Source organism: Chrysemys picta, chromosome 8 (assembly GCF_011386835.1).
Source record: "Chrysemys picta bellii isolate R12L10 chromosome 8, ASM1138683v2, whole genome shotgun sequence".
In the NCBI taxonomy this organism is placed as follows: domain Eukaryota; kingdom Metazoa; phylum Chordata; order Testudines; family Emydidae; genus Chrysemys; species Chrysemys picta.
The window spans coordinates 43092813-43109189 of record NC_088798.1 but is presented as its reverse complement, the minus strand read 5'-3'; the positions used below and the strand labels follow the sequence as shown (position 1 = coordinate 43109189).

Below are 16377 nucleotides of genomic sequence, written 5' to 3'. Positions count from 1 at the left end.
ACTCTAATTGAAGATATCGCCAAACCCTGCTGTTTTAGGGAGAGGAAATATTCTAATATGAGAGGAATAGGTGCCTGTAACAGGGACATGGCTCGTTGTTCGCACCAACAGGAGAACCGCTTCCACTTGGCCAAGTACGTGGTCCGTGTTGAAGGCTTCCTACTGCTCAGCAGAATCTGTTGGACAGAGTGCGAGCATTGCCGCTCTGCCTGGGTGAACCATGGAGCAGCCATGCCGTGAGGTGGAGTGATTGTAGGTCGGGGTGACGTAGTCGGCCGTGGTCCTGAGAGATGAGATCTGGACACAACGGAAGTGGGATCGGTGTCTGAACCGAGAGCTCCAACAGTGTGGTGTACCAGTGTTGCCTCGGCCACGCTGGAGCGACTAGAATTACTCGAGCCTGGTCTCTGCGTAGTTTGAGCAGCACCTTGTGGACCAGTGGAAATGGAGGGAAGGCGTAAAACAGGTGGTCTTTCCAAGGAAGGAGAAACGCATCCGATAGAGAGCCCGGAGCTCGCCCTTGTAGGGAGCAGAACACGTGGCACTTCCTGTTGGCTCGAGATGCAAACAGGTCTACCTGGGGAAATCCCCACCTCTGGAAAACGGAATAGATGATGTCCGGACGAATAGACCACTCGTGCGTCTGAAAGGACCTGCTGAGTCGGTCCGCTAAAGTGTTCTGGACTCCAGGGAGGAACGATGCCGTGAGATGGATTGAGTGGGCGATGCAGAAGTCCCACAGGCGAATGGCCTCTTGGCATAGAATCGACAAACGTGCTCCTCCTTGCTTGTTGATGTAAAACATGGCCGTGGTGTTGTCGATGAGAACTAACACACAGCGGCCACGTAGGAGATTGAGAAATGCCTGGCACGCCAGGTGCACCGCCATCAGTTCCCGAACACTGATGTGCAGGGCTAGCTGGGGTGCAGTCCACAGGCCCTGGGTATGGTGTTCGTTGAGATGGGCACCCCAACCCAGAGATGAAGCGTCTGTGACCAGGTGCAGAGAGGGTTGTGGGGCGTGAAACGGCATCCCCTCGCAAACCACACTGTGATCTAGCCACCAGGTGAGGGAGGTCAAGACCGAGTTCGGAACCGTGATCACCATGTTCAGGCTGTCCCGATATGGGCGGTATACCGATGACACCCAGGTCTGGAGTGGGCGAAGCCGAAGTCTGGCATGCCTGGTTACGTACGTGCAAGAAGCCATGTGACCCAGCAGGGTGAGGCACGACCTCACCGTGGTAATTGGGAAGGCCGAGTCCTCGAATGAGGCTTGTGATGGTATGAAAACGATTGTCTGGTAGAATAGCTTGTGCACGTCCGGAGTCTAGGACTGCCCCAATAAATTCTATCCTCTGGGTAGGCTCTAGAGTGGATTTCTCTTCGTTGAGTAGAATGCCCAACTCGTGGAATGTGTGTACTATTATGTGGACGTGAGCTCGAACTTGCTCTCTGGTGCGACCGCGTACCAGCCAGTCGTCTAAATACGGGAACACCTGTATCCCTTGCCGACGAAGGTATGCCGCCACGACGGCCATACATTTTGTGAACACTCTTGGGGCCGAGGATAGGCCGAAGGGAAGGACTGCAAATTGGTAATGCACCTTGTTTACCACAAATCGCAGGAAGCGCCTGTGAGGCGGGTAGATTGCTATATGGAAGTATGCGTCCTTCATGTCGAGGGCGGCAAACCAGTCTCCAGGATCCAGGGAAGGGATAATGGTCCCCAATGAGACCATGCGGAACTTCAACTTTACTACGAATTTGTTGAGTCCGCGTAAGTCTAAGATGGGTCGCAGACCCCCTTTGGACTTGGGGATCAGGAAGTAGTGGGAATAAAATCCCCTGCCCCTTAACTCTAATGGAACCTCCTCTATGGCCCCCATAGATAGGAGCGTAGAAACCTCCTGTATAAGAAGTTGCTCGTGAGAAGGGAAGGGCAGCAAAGGGCTGATAGGATTGTGAGAATAAATGGTTGGCTAAGGGAGTGGTGCTATAAGGAGGGCTTTGGGATGTATGGCCACTGGGAGGCTTTCGGGGACAGACACCTGTTCTCGCGGGATGGGCTTCACCTGAGTAGGGAAGGAAATAGACTTCTGGGAGGGAGGCTGGCTCATCTAATCAAAAGAGCTTTAAACTAGGAAGTTTGGGGAGACGGTTGGGAGATGCACAGTTAATCTCCACGCCAGATTCCGGTATGGAAAAGGTGAGTAAAAGGAGAGGAGACATAGCCGGGGAGATGAGATTGGACATAGGAAGGACAGGGGGGACGGACACAAGGAGGCCCGCAACATATAGTGCTGCTAATGGGAGACGGGCTAAACGACATACATTAGGGTGTTTATACACCAATGCCAGAAGCCTAGGTAATAAAATGGAGGAATTGGAGCTCTTGGTCCAGGAACTGAAACCGGATATCGTAGGAATAACGGAAACGTGGTGGAATGGCAGTCAAGACTGGAACACAGGTATGGAGGGGTATGCGCTGTTTAGGAAAGACCGGAACAAAGGTAAAGGTGGGGGGGTGGCCTTGTATGTCAATAGTGAAATAATAGTGGATGGATTAGATAACACAGAGTCTGTCTGGGCAATACTCACACTGGGTAATAGGACTACTAGAGCCTCTCCGGGGATAGTGCTTGGAGTGTGCTATAGACCGCCGGGATCGACCCAGGATATGGATAAGGAACTATTTAATGTGTTTAGAGAAGTAATTACTAACAGAAACTGTGTAATTATGGGGGACTTTAACTTCCCGGATATAGATTGGGGAACAAACGCTAGTAGCAATAACAGGGCTCAGATGTTCCTAGAAGTGCTTGCTGATCAATTCCTCCATCAAGTGGTAACTGAACCGACGAGGAGGGAGGCCATTTTAGATTTGATTCTGGCAAGTAGTGAGGACCTTGTTGAGGAAGTGGTAGTAGGGGACAATTTGGGCTCCAGTGATCATGAGCTAATTCGGTTTAAAATACATGGAAGGAGTAACAGAATTAAATCAAAGACTAGGGTTTATAATTTTAAAAAGGCCAATTTTAACAAACTAAGGGGACTGGTAAGGGAAGTGGACTGGGCAAACGTATTAATGGATTTAAAAGCAGAAGAAGCCTGGGATTACTTTAAGTTAAAGATGCATGAGCTGTCGGAGGCCTGTATTCCAAAAAAGGGAAAAAGATTACTAAGCAAGAGATTTAGACCGAGCTGGATGAGCGACCGACTCAAAGGGGCGATTAGGAAAAAACAGAAAGCGTATAAAGAGTGGAAGAGGGGAGGGATCAGTAAGGAAATGTACCTAAGTGAAGTCAGAGAATGTAGAGATAGAGTGAGAAAGGCCAAAGGCCGTGTAGAGTTGGACCTAGCGAGGGGAATTAAAAGCAATAGTAAGAGGTTTTAGAGCCACATAAATAGGAAGAAAGCAAAGAAAGAAGAAGTGGGACCGCTGAAGTCTATTGCCGGAGAGGAGATTAAAGACAATCTAGGCATGGCGCAATATCTTAATGAATATTTTGCATCGGTGTTTAATGAGGCCAATGAAGGTATTAGGGATACTAGCACCACTATAGAGGGGCATTCGGGATGGGGGATTACCGTATCCGAGGTGGAAACAAAACTTGAACGCCTTAATGGGGCTAAGTCGGGAGGACCGGACGATCTACATCCGAGAATATTGAAGGAATTGGCGCGGGAAATAGCAGGCCCGTTAGCGATAATATTTAATGAATCTGTAAACTCGGGGGTGGTCCTGTTAGACTGGAGAATAGCTAATGTGGTTCCTATTTTCAAGAAAGGGAAAAAAAGTGATCCGGGTAACTACAGGCCTGTTAGTCTAACATCTGTAGTGTGCAAGGTGTTAGAGAAAATTCTGAAAGAGAAACTAGTTGAGGACCTGGAGGGTAGTGGCAATTGCGATAAATTACAACATGGTTTTACGAAGGGCAGATCGTGCCAAACGAATCTGATCTCCTTCTTTGAGAAAGTAACGGATTTATTAGATAAGGGAAATGCGGTGGACCTAATATACCTGGATTTCAGTAAAGCGTTTGATACTGTACCCCATGAGGAATTATTGGTTAAACTGAAAAACATGGGGATCGATATGAAAATCCAGAAGTGGATAAGGAATTGGTTACTGGGGAGAATGCAGCGGGTTGTATTAAAGGGTGAACTGTCGGGTTGGAGGGAGGTTACTAGTGGAGTGCCTCAAGGTTCGGTTTTGGGACCCATTTTATTTAATCTATTTATAACTGACCTCGGAACCGATTGCAGGAGTGGGCTGATAAAATTTGCGGATGATACGAAGGTGGGAGGCGTTGTAAATTCAGAGGAGGACAGGGATATCCTGCAGGGAGACTTGAATGAGCTTGTGAATTGGAGTATCAGAAATAAGATGAAATTTAATAGTGAAAAGTGTAAGGTGATGCATTTGGGGATGACTAATAACAATTTTAGTTACAAGATGGGGACGCATTGGTTAGAAGTAACGGAAGAGGAGAAGGACCTAGAGGTTCTTGTAGACCGCAGGATGACTATGAGTCGACAATGTGACGTGGCGGTGAAAAAAGCCAATGCTGTCTTGGGATGCATTAGGCGAGGTATATCTAGTAGGGATAAGGAGGTCCTGCTTCCGTTGTACAAGGCGCTGGTGAGACCTCATTTGGAGTACTGTGTGCAGTTCTGGTCTCCCATGTTTAAAAAAGATGAACTCAAACTGGAACGGGTGCAGAGAAGGGCCACTAGGATGATCAGAGGAATGGAAAAGCTGTCGTACGAAAGGAGACTAGAGGAGCTTGGGTTGTTTAGTCTGACAAAGCGAAGGCTGAGAGGGGATATGATTGCTATCTTTAAATATATTAGAGGGATTAATACAAGGGAGGGAGAAGAATTATTCCAGCTTAGTACTAACGTGGATACCAGAACGAATGGATACAAACTGGCCGTGGGGAAGTTCAGACTTGAAATTAGACGAAGGTTTCTGACAGTCAGAGGGGTGAAATATTGGAACGGCCTACCGAGGGAAACGGTGGGGGCGACGGACCTGTCTGGTTTTAAGATAAAGTTAGATAAGTTTATGGAGGGAATGGTTTAATGGTAAAACATAGTAGTCAAGGAAAGCCAAGCAATGGTGGGTAAATAGTATAATGGCTAACGGGGTCGGGCTGGAGACTCTTGCCTATATGCTCGGGGTCTTACTGATCGCCACATTTGGGGTCGGGAAGGAATTTTCCTCCAGGGCAGATTGGCTGAGCCTCTGGAGGTTTTTCGCCTTCCTCCGCAGCATGGGGCAGGGATCTCTAGCAGGAGGGTCTCTGCCGATTGCAGTCACTAAAAACAGGATTGGGGACTTCAACAGCAGAGTCCAGGGAAGGGGTAGGGACGGTTTTATGGTCTGCAGCATGCAGGGGGGTCAGACCAGATGATCATAATGGTCCCTTCTGACCTTAAAGTCTATGAGAAGGGTCCCTGAAGAGGGACGGGGAGGGGGGGTGGGAGGGGGGGTAAGAAGAAAACTGGAGAGTGTATCCCCTCTCCACCGTGCGAAGGACCCAACGGTCCAAGGTTATAAGGGACCAAGCACGGTGGAAATGGGAGAGGCGATCCCGAAAGGAGGGGCTGGATCCTGGGAGATGACTGGGGCGCCGTCCTCGACCGCACCTTCAAAAGTTCTGCCTGGGGCCTGAAGGTGGCCTAGGTGGCCCCTGGTTCTGACCGGGTTGATGGCCGGTCAACCTTCTCCTACCACCTCGCCCCCGCCTTCTGGCAGAGTCCTGTCTCGGACGAGGTGGGGGGGGGGGTAGAACCGCTGAGGCTGGGGCCGAAATGGCCTGCGCTGGGGTCCCGGAACATGCATCCCCAGGGAGCGCATGATTGTTCTCGAGTCCTTGAGGCTCTGCAGACGAGAGTCCGTCTTGTCCGAGAACAATCCGTGTCCCTCAAATGGTAAATCCTGCAGGGTTTGCTGCAGTTCCGGAGGCAAGCCCGAGACCTGGAGCCAGGAGATTCTCCGCATGGCGATACCTGAAGCCAGGGTTCTCGCAGCCGAGTCTGCTATGTCCAAGGAGGCCTGTAAGGAGGTCCGCGCTACCTTCTTACCCTCCTCCACTAAGGCCCCAAACTCTTCCCTGGAGTCTTGGGGGACCAATTCCTTGAACTTCCCCATAGAGTTCCAGGAATTAAAGTTATAGCGGCTCAGGAGCGCCTGCTGGTTAGCTGCTCTAAGTTGTAGCCCCCCGGCTGAATAAACCTTACGCCCAAACAAATCGAAGCGCTTAGCGTCCTTCGATTTGGGCGCTGCAGCCTGTTGACCGTGGCGCTCCCTTGCATTCACTGATGACACCACCAGTGAACACGGCTGGGGATGAGTATACAAGTACTCATAGTCCTTTGAGGGGACAAAGTACTTTCTTTCCACCCCTCTGGCTGTGGGTGGAATAGAGGCAGGAGTTTGCCATATCGTAGTGGCGTTAGCCTGGATCGTGCGGATCAGGGGCAACGCCACTCTGGATGGGGCATCCGCAGAGAGGATGTTCACAATGGGGTCCTGCACCTCCACTATCTCCTCTGCCTGTAGGTCCATATTACGTGCCACCCTACGTAATAGGTCCTGGTGTGCCCGGAGATCTATCGGGGGTGGACCTGTGCTCGTTGTGCCCGCCACTGCCTCATCTGGGGAAGATGAGGAAGATGCCTCAGGTGGCAAGGGATCCAAGGGCGGGTCCTGGTCCAATGAGCCCTGGAGCGGAGCATCACCTGCCCCTGGGTCCCCTGGAGGAGGGCGAGAGATGGTGGACTCTGGGGCCCTTCGCTCAGAGTGCACCGAGCGAGAGGCTGATGGTGGTGGAGCCCCTTGTGCTTGGTGGTACGCCCACGGGGTCCAGAACGACCAGTGCGAAGGTCCCTGAGCGGGATCCTCCGCTACCTCCTGCCAGTGGCCCATGTCCGGTTCATCGGCCTGCCCCTGAGGGGGGTATGCCGATCTCGATGCCCCATCGGAGGAGCGAGACACTGATCTCGATGGCCATGGCGGTGCCGACCGCGCCGAGATGAGCTCCGGAAGATACGGTGCCGTACGGTGCCGGTCTGGAGATGATCGGTCCCTATGCGGTGCCGGTGAGCGGTGCCGAGATCGGGATCGGTGCCGATGACCGCGTCGGTGCCGAGAGTCCGACCTGGACCTGGAAGGCGATCTCGAGTAGGCCCGGTGCCGGGAGCGGCCCCTCGACGTCGAGCGTCGCTCGTATCGGTGCCGGGAACTACGTCTCGAGATCGAACGGTACAGACGATCATAACGGTGCCGGGACGTAGAACGGTGCCGCGACGATGATCTTAGCCACGAGTACGACCGGTGCCGAGGTGATATTCGGCGCCGGGACTGCGAGCGGCGTCGGGACCTGCTTCGTGACCTGGATCGGTGCAGTGGTTCCAGTCCTTGAGACGGTGGGCGCATCATGGCAGGTTTTCCCCTGGATTGCACCGGACAAGGAGCCAACGGTGCCGGTGGTTGGGGCGGTGCCGGCTCCGTGAGAGCAATCAAGTCTCTCGCCGTCGCGAAGGTCTCTGGGGTCGACGGGAGGCACGGCTCTACCACTGACCGTGGTGGTGATCCCGTCCGCACCGGACTCAACGGCCTTGGGGCCGGAGTCGACGGTGCCGGAGGCACCTGCTTTTGGTGCTCCACCGGTGGACGCGGCTCTACCCCCGGCACCGGGGGGGCCGGCGTCTTCAGGACGGCAGTCTCCTGCGCCTTACGGGATTTCTTATGTCCCGGTGATAACGATCGGCGCCGAGGCACTTGCGGCGGGTGCGGTGCCGAAGGGGTCCGGTGCTGCGGAGGCTTGTCCGACTCCACCCGCGGTGCCGGGGCAGTCGGTGCCGCAGGGGCACTGCGCACCGAGGCGCTTGGCGCTGGGGCTTGACGCGCCGATGGAGTGTCCGGGCTAAGTGCCGCCTCCATGAGGAGTTGCCGAAGCCGAAAGTCCCGTTCCTTTTTGGTTCTCGGTCTGAAGGCCTTACAGATCTTACACTTATCTGTTTGATGGGACTCTCCCAGGCACTTCAGACACGAGTCGTGCGGGTCACTTGTGGGCATAGGCTTAGCGCAGGACGCGCACTGCTTAAAGCCGGGAGCCTTGGGCATGAGCCCGGCTATGCGCCGGGGGAAAAAGGGGGAAGAACAACCCCCTTAATCCCCTTTAACTATCCACAACTATTAATAGGGTAAACTGAACAACTATCTAACTGTATAACAACTACAACTATAACTACAACTATCTACAAAACGGAATAAGCTAGGGAGAGTGGAGAACAGCTATGCCGCGCTCCACAGTTCCAACGACCGTCAGGGGCGGTAAGAAGGAACTGAGGGGGCGCCGGGTCGGCTGGGGTATATATCCAGCGCCATGAAGGCGCCACTCTAGGGGGCTCCACAGCCGACCCGCCGGGTGTTGCTAGGGTAGAAAATTCTCCGACGATCGTGCACGCGGCGCGCGCACACCTGATTGGAATCGATATGAGCAAGCACTCGAAGAAGAACTTTCTGTGGTTGGCAAAACTGCCACATTAAAGTAGGCATCTTGAAGGTCCAGAGCAGCACACCAGTCATTCTGAGACTACACAGGGAGAATAATCAATAAGAGTGACATTCAGAACCTCATATACCTGATATATTTGTTGAGGCCATAAAGGTCAAGGTTGGGTTTTGCCCCTCCCTTGAATTTGGGTACCAGAAAGTACCAGGAGTAGAAGCCATGACGCTGGTGTTCCGGCTGAACCTCTTCCACCATTCTCAAAGCCAGTAGAGAGCAGACCTGCTCAAGGAGCACTATCTTGCGAGGGGGACCCTGAAGAGGGACGGGGAGGGTGGGTGAGGTGGAAGTGTGGAGAGGAACTGGATGGCATAACATGATCTGAGTGTGCTTAGGACTCAGCTGTCAGTGGTGATTGAGCCCCAAGACCGGCTCTAGGCACCAGCAAACCAAGCATGTGCTTGGGGCAGCACAATTCCAGGGGCGACATTCCAGGAGTGGGGTTTTTGTGTTTGTTTTTGGTTTTTTTGGCTTGGGGCGGCAAAAAACCTAGAGCTGGCTCTGTCAAGCCCCAAGCATTGTGAAAGCAGACCAGCCTGTATGAGGAGGGAGGGGCAACAACAGGAAAGGAGCTCTGCACCAAGGAGACAAAATGGGTACTTGGAGAGCATTGGCAGGAGAGCATGTGGACTGGCTGAACCCCAAGCCTGACTGCTTTCTCCTGTCCCTCTTTTTGGGGTAGTGCTGGTACCTCAAAGGAGGGAAAGCCTGGCCAAATGTACGCTATGGACGATACTGCTGCTGCTACCACTGGCATGGCCAGCCCCGAGGACTGCAGTGTACTGAAGGGAAGGATGAGCTGGGCAGCACAGAATTGTCCGGAGAAGAAGATGAGGCCCTGGATGGGACAACTCTGGAGGGTCCACAGGGAGAAGGACCGCCAGTGCCTGGGCCTGTGGCAGATCAACGGTCACCACCACAGACCTGGCCAGCAATCTCACCTTTAAGCAAGGCAAAGAGCAGGACCTCCGCAACTGAGAGGCATCCCACAGATTCCATGGAGGCCACTGACATGGATAAGGCATTGGTGGCCAGTAGACGCTGGGCCATATGCCTCCGTCCCAACCACAGGACGTACGCCAATCTTGGTACCCATAACGGTCCATCAACGACCCCCAATGCTGGTCAGGTGATGGAGAGCAGGAGGATAACGATCCCAACTCAGATGCAGAGGAGCCTTGAGATCAAGGCGGAGTGAGACCAGAGGGCGCAAGTATCTGGTCTGATTTGTTCATTGCCCAGAATGAGGCAGAAAGTGGCAGTGCCAACAGAAGTGGTGCCATCAATACCAAGCATGCCAGTGCTGGAAGCAAGCAGCAGTACTGAGTGTCTGACAGTACTGATGTTGAGGGCAGTGAAAGGCACCACAGAAGCATTTGCAGTGCTGAATGCAGCAGTGCATTCCTGGTAGTGACGTCCCCCGTACTGAAGCCAGTACGAGCCCTGCTTATATAACCTGTGAAAGGTGAACATTGGGGTGCAGTGCAGACAGACCAGAGGGTTCAGTGGCTCATTCAATCAACAGAGCTATAGATGACAGTTCTGGCAAAGTCCTGGACCAAAGGAGAGATTGGAACCAAAAGGTGGAGGAAATCTGTAACTGCCTGGTACACTGCCAACATGGAAACAGTCAGTACTGGCATCTGCCTCTTTGGTACTGTACTCAATGGATGCCCAGAGGCCAGAACCGGAGTCAACAGTACATGGCTTCCAACCTTCCTGTTTGGTACCGAGGAAGGATTAGAGGTATCTGCTCCATCCCATGCACCAGCAACAACTCCATGTCGGGCCACACTTTTCCTGGGGGAAGCAGAAGAGTCATCCGGAGATCTGGAGTGGTTTCGATTGGTCTTATGCAAACTTTTCCTCAGCGCAGTCGACAGGGAATGGCTCATCTGTGTCTCTGAAGAAGAGCCTGCCCTGGAATGTGAAGCAGCAGCACTCTTGGAACCTGAAGGTGATCTCCGACCCAACGAAGACCTAGATACTGAAGCAGACCATATGGCCTGTTTGAGCAGGTGCTGCTTCAGGCGAAAGTCGTGAGCCACTTGAGTCCATTTCTTAAACGATCTGCAAGTCATGCAATGCCAAGGCAGAGGAAGAACCACAGGTGGGGATCACCCCCCACAGGAAGGATAATGTTTAAACCCCAGGGAGGACAACACTAAGGGGAAAAACTACTACAATGAACACTACTCTAACACTAATGGTACTAACAACTATATTCAAGGGGAAAAACAAAACTAGTTGAGAGGTTGTGAAGTTAAGATCACACAGAGTTATGACTCCAGGTAGAGGCGGGAAGACGGAACAGTGGGATGGTCGGGGCAGCATTGCCTCATGTAGCCAGCGGAGGGGCTATGGCCACGAGGCACAAACGCCAACCCTCTATGGATGCTGCTAGGCAAAATTTCTCCAGCTCTGGTGCGTTGGGCACGCACACACCTAAGTGGAATACATGTCTACATCTACTCGAAGAACCACCTAAAAAAACCAAGCAGATTAAAAATAACCACCACTCTTTCTGTCCTCCAACATACACCAAATAAAGAAGCAAATAAGAGCACAAACCTCTCACCTCGCAGGTCTCCTTTAGTGCACAATTTTCTGGTACAACACACACAGCAGCTCAGACACATACCTTGCAATGAAGTAGTAATGATCTGACAGACTTTATCTATGCACTGCTCTAATTCCAAGTATTCAGAAGCAAGATTAGTTGCCTTCTTTAGTTCCTGGTGGGCAGATTCTTCTTTTGTTAATCGAGTTCCCATTTCTCTCTGTATTAATAAAGAGCAATTTATTTGAAAGCTATAAGATACATCTGTAATGCTTAGTGGTTAGCATTCTGATAGCAAATGTGGTCATGGGTTCAAATTTCACACCAGCATTCATAGTTTTGCACTTCACTGTTGCAATGTATTATGGGAATGTTGGGTTGTTGAAGAAGTTTCAAAATACAATTTTGGCAAGAGTTGCAATTTCTGCCAGTCTTAAAATCACCAGCTGGAGCTGTAAGATCCTAGAACATTTTTTGACATTCAAGGGATAGATAACTCCGATAACTTGGTCAATATTCCATTCTTGATTCAAAGTAAATCATGGTGCTAATAGTCAAGGTTGTAAGCTATTGCCTACACAGTGAATGTACTACTAGTATCTAACACAACACTTTGAAATAAATAAAAATGTGTTTGACAAGTTAAATTGTATGTAAATCAATGATTTCAGATAGACCAAATAGAAAATAAAAGGAATATCATCTTTAATTTATAATTGACAGTGTTTTGTCAGTCTCTGAATCACTTGTATTTCTGTTGTATGATTTCAGAGGTGAGACAACCAGAACAACAAGCAGATGCATTCATTGGGCTATCCAGAGTGCAATAGGGGGAGGCGGTGATTTTCAAAGGCACGTACACTAGTTAGGTGCCTATCTGCCCTTCGAAAGTCTCCTCAGGTGTTTTCCTTGAGTCATTACAGTCAATTTAGAACTCAAAAACCATCTATGAGCAATTCAAGTTATTCCATCTAATGTATATTATCTTTCATTTGTCAACACTGAATTTCAATCCACAACACAATACTCAAACAGTGAAAACTAAGTCCCTCTGGAGATGCTCATTCATTTCTAGTCGGAAATAGCCTCAAAAATTCTGCCAACAACAAATTCCGCCACCTCTACATCATCCATTTTATCAGATTATTAACAGGCAACCCAAGAACCTTAGGTCACCTCACTTAATTTTGCCATTTTGAAAAGTGACAATTTATTCCTAGTTTTCTTTTGTCATTGAACCAGCTTCTAAGCCATGATAATACTTTATTTCTGACCACACACCCACCTAGTTTCCTTACTAGCTTCTTCTTAGGGACTTTGTCAAGGCTTTTAAAAAGTCTGAATAAATTATATCTTGTTCCTCACCATTTTGTTGACACACACAAAGAATTCAAGTAGCATGGAGGGTTACTTTAAAAATTGTAAAGCAGAAGAATGAACCAAATTCTGTTCTAATAAACACAAAAAATATATTTATACAACCATAAGATAGTGAAGATAATTAAGTAAAGAAATGCAAAATGTAAAGTTCTTACAGCAAGATTAACTTGTCCACAATGCATACAGATAGTAATTTTTATTCCTCTTTCTTGTTAAACTTTTAAACAAGAAACCCTTTGAAGTTAACATTTAAACAATGTAATTTTGTGAATGGGTTCCCTTACCTTTTTGCAGTCAGATATAGTATTTTCAAGGGATCTGGCGAAAGACACTGCATTATTCTTTATTTGATTTTGAACCTATAAAAAGGGAATTTTAATTATTATTTTGCATGTATTATTCAAAGCATTGAGAAAAAAAAATGTGTAAACCTATATCCCAGAGACAGGACAATGAGCACATGTGATTATGGAGGAAAGTGTTCAGAAGAGAATTACAACACAAGCAATGGTCGGAGAGTGAATTTTCTATCATAATTCTCAACCCATTCCATAAAAAAGTTAACACTTTATAGTGTTCATATTGCATATGCAAAAATTTGAATAAGTCTACAGTAGACTTTATTCTAGGAGCAAGTGAGCAGACACTATTCTTTAAACTTTTTCTAAAGGAAGTGACCACTTTAATTGTATCACCATAATCATAACTCTCAGTGGTAGGATTTTGGCAGTGCCATTTGGCTTCTCTCTGATGCTTCATGTTATATGCACTGCCCTCCAGTGAAACTAAGACCCTTATGGTTCCATAGGTCTCTGCTACAAGCAAAGACAATGGCATTTAGTAGGTTGGCTGTTCAATCCCCACCCTGGGCAAAAAACTAAAAATTCAAATTTAATTTGCTGTGAATAGGGAGATTTGAGTTCCCTGGGAACAGGGCCAGTTGTGGGAGGTCCAGTGTAACACTGGGTTGTGGAGAGGGAGTCAGGCAGAATGAATCCTTCTCTCTGGGAGCGTGGCTTGTTGTGAGGGAAAACACAGGCACAATTGCACCAATTAGTGTAAAAATAGATTCAATTATTGTAAGTATTTGAATATTTTGTGCAAACGGTTTGTTTTCAAGCCCCAGTTATGCCATGGGCTAAACAATTTCACTCTCCAATTCCTTATCGATATAGCCGTGCTCCCTCAACAAAAGCTATCACAGAAGTTTTCAAAATGCATCCCTAACTCCAGGTGTGGTCTGTTGTATAGCACTCATTGCAGCCCTGGACCCATGGCCACTGACTCCCTATGGCAGGGGTGTGCAAACTTTTTGGCCCAAGGGCCACACCTGGGTATGGAAATTGTATGGTGGGCCACGAATGCTCACAAATGAAATGCTCACAAATGAAATGCTCACAAATGAAATTGGGGGCTGGAGTGTGGGAGGGGGTGAGGGCTCCCGCTGGGGGTGCAGGTTCTAGGGTGGGGCCAGAAATGGGGAGTTCAAGGTACAGGAGGGAGCTCCGGGCTGGGGCAGAGGGTTAGAGTGTGTGGGGGGGGGCCCGGCTGGGGGTACAAGCTCTGGGGTGGGGCTGGGAATGAGGGGTTGGGGGTGCAGGAGGGTGCTCTGTGCTGGGACCAAGGGGTTCAGAGGGCAGGAGGGCGGGGATCAGGGCTGGGGCAGGGGGTTGGGGCATAGGAGGGGGTCAGGGGTCCAGGTGGCACTTACCTCAAGCAGCTCCTGGAAGCAGCGGCATGTCCCCCTCCGGCTCCTAGGCAGAGGCTCAGCCAGGCGCCTCTGCACGCTGCCTGGTCCTCAGGCGCCACCCTTGCAGTGCCCATTGGCCGCATTTCCTAGCCAATGGGAGCTGCAGGAGCGGCGCTTGGGGCAGGGGCAGCGTGCAGAACCCCCTGGCTGCCCCTATATCTAGGAGGCGGGGGGGGGCAAGCCCCTAATCCTGCACCCCGGCTGGAGCGGGGCAAGCCCTGGGCCCCAGATCCTGCTCCCTGGCGGGAGTTTGAGGGCCAGATTAAAACATCTGAAGGGCCGGATGTGGCCCCCGAGTTGTAGTTTGCCCACCCCTGCCCTATGGCATAACAGAGGCTTGGCCCCCACTTCATTCCCTCTTGTGCCTTGAGTGTGCCACCTGCACTCAGAAAGAGGATGTAAAGCTAGGAAGAGGATTATGGATGAGTGAAATTTTGAGGAGGAGAAGGGCAGGGTAAAGAATGTAGAGCACATGAAGACAAAGGGATTGGTTTCAGGAAAGTAGTGAAAAAAGAGGAAAGAATAAGGGGAGAGAATGTTGTTGATGAGATGTTGGGAGTTGGTCCTAGGTGAATGAGGGTGTGTTTCTTGACTTCTCAACCTTAGTCTTCATTTTTGATTTCTCCTCCACTGGGAATAGCTCCAATGGCTACTTTTACCATTCCTCTCACATTTCTCAAGCAACAACGATGAAACTGAAAAGACACTGGTCCAGTTTCACTGCTGCTCAGAGAGTTAAGGACAACAACAGTGGAACTAATAAGAGCCAAGAGCTTTCTCTTGTGGCTCAAGAAGCCATTGAGCACTGCTCTGGGTCACATTTGGAAGGTTTACTGCACGGGCATAAGGAATAGTTCATTTTGTTTAAAATGGAAACTTAAGTTTTGCAGAATTGTATGCTCTAGATGTCCCCCACTTGCCAAGGAAGTTCTCTTACTTTCCACTAGCAAGTAGGTTATTCAAGCTCTGTCGTACTCTGGAAAGACCCATACAAAGTAAATAGAAGACAAGAGAGCTTCAAACACAAGTGAAGAGTAGGATTTGCCTTGCACGCTATCTGTCCAAGATACAAGTTTTTATTCACAGAAGGTGAAAAGAGGTGGAACAAGAATGCATGTGTACCCGAAGCTGAAAAGAGATATGTACACTATGTGCAGCCTAATACTTTTTTTTAAAAGAACTTTTCATCCTTTTAAAACATTACTTGTAAGGCTGCCAGACTCACTGTCAACATGAATTACCCACTGTGTAAGAGGTATCTTTCCCAGGACTACTGTAACTTGCATTCCTGAATTTTCAAACTCTTTTCTGAGTACATATTTCATGGAAAAAATTTAGCTGCAGAGTATAGTCTTTGTTTCTATCTTCCTTTTTACGTAACTCTCCCTACCATGTATCTCCTTATTAGACTTACCTAACAAATAAAATAAATAAATAAATATATATATATATATATATAAATAAATAAATAAAAAATAGGGGAATACCAAGACCGTGCACCTTATTTTAAAGCAACTTGTTAGGTGGGCTCTCTTCAATTTGCTTTAAAAAAGAATCTCTGCATGCAAGAAGGGCTTGAACTATTTTAACTGAAGTGACAAAATACTGTTTCTACCATTTCCCAGACAACCGTGTCTATCTTAAATTAAAATTGTCAGGCTATGATTTTCCGCTACAAATCTTAACCAAAAAGCCTGCATTTAAAAATATATATATATATATATATATATATATTATATATATATATATATATATATATATATATATATATATATATTATATATATACACACACACACATACATACACACACAAACCCCAACTTTTTAACAACATTGCTCTGAAAAAACGTGTGTGAATACTGTTACGTATGCTTTCGTGCAAAACTTTTAATGCCTAATGTATAATTAAAATATCAGTTGCCACCAGAAAAAAAAATACTACCTTTATTGCTCTAAGTGAATATGAATATTCCCTCTTATATTATAAAGAATAATTAAATTCAGAGGTCTTCTGTAAAGTTAAACAGAACACTGGTGTCACTTCTTTTTACATTACAGTGTGTCTGGGGAGGTGGCAGGGTCAACTCATTAAAATGTCAAA

At 48.7% G+C, this 16377-nt stretch overlaps 1 protein-coding gene across 1 annotated transcript in view; it reads right to left on the bottom strand.

Annotated features, from left to right (window-relative positions):
• The window catches only part of KIF14 (kinesin family member 14), a 99029-nt gene that overhangs the window by 12733 nt on the left and 69919 nt on the right, over positions 1-16377 (bottom strand). The window contains exons 28-29 of the mRNA XM_005304371.5: positions 12810-12884; positions 11227-11365 (exon numbers count right to left, since the gene is read on the bottom strand). Coding sequence (XP_005304428.3) covers positions 11227-11365; positions 12810-12884 — 214 coding nt within the window. The remainder of the gene's footprint in view (positions 1-11226; positions 11366-12809; positions 12885-16377) is intronic.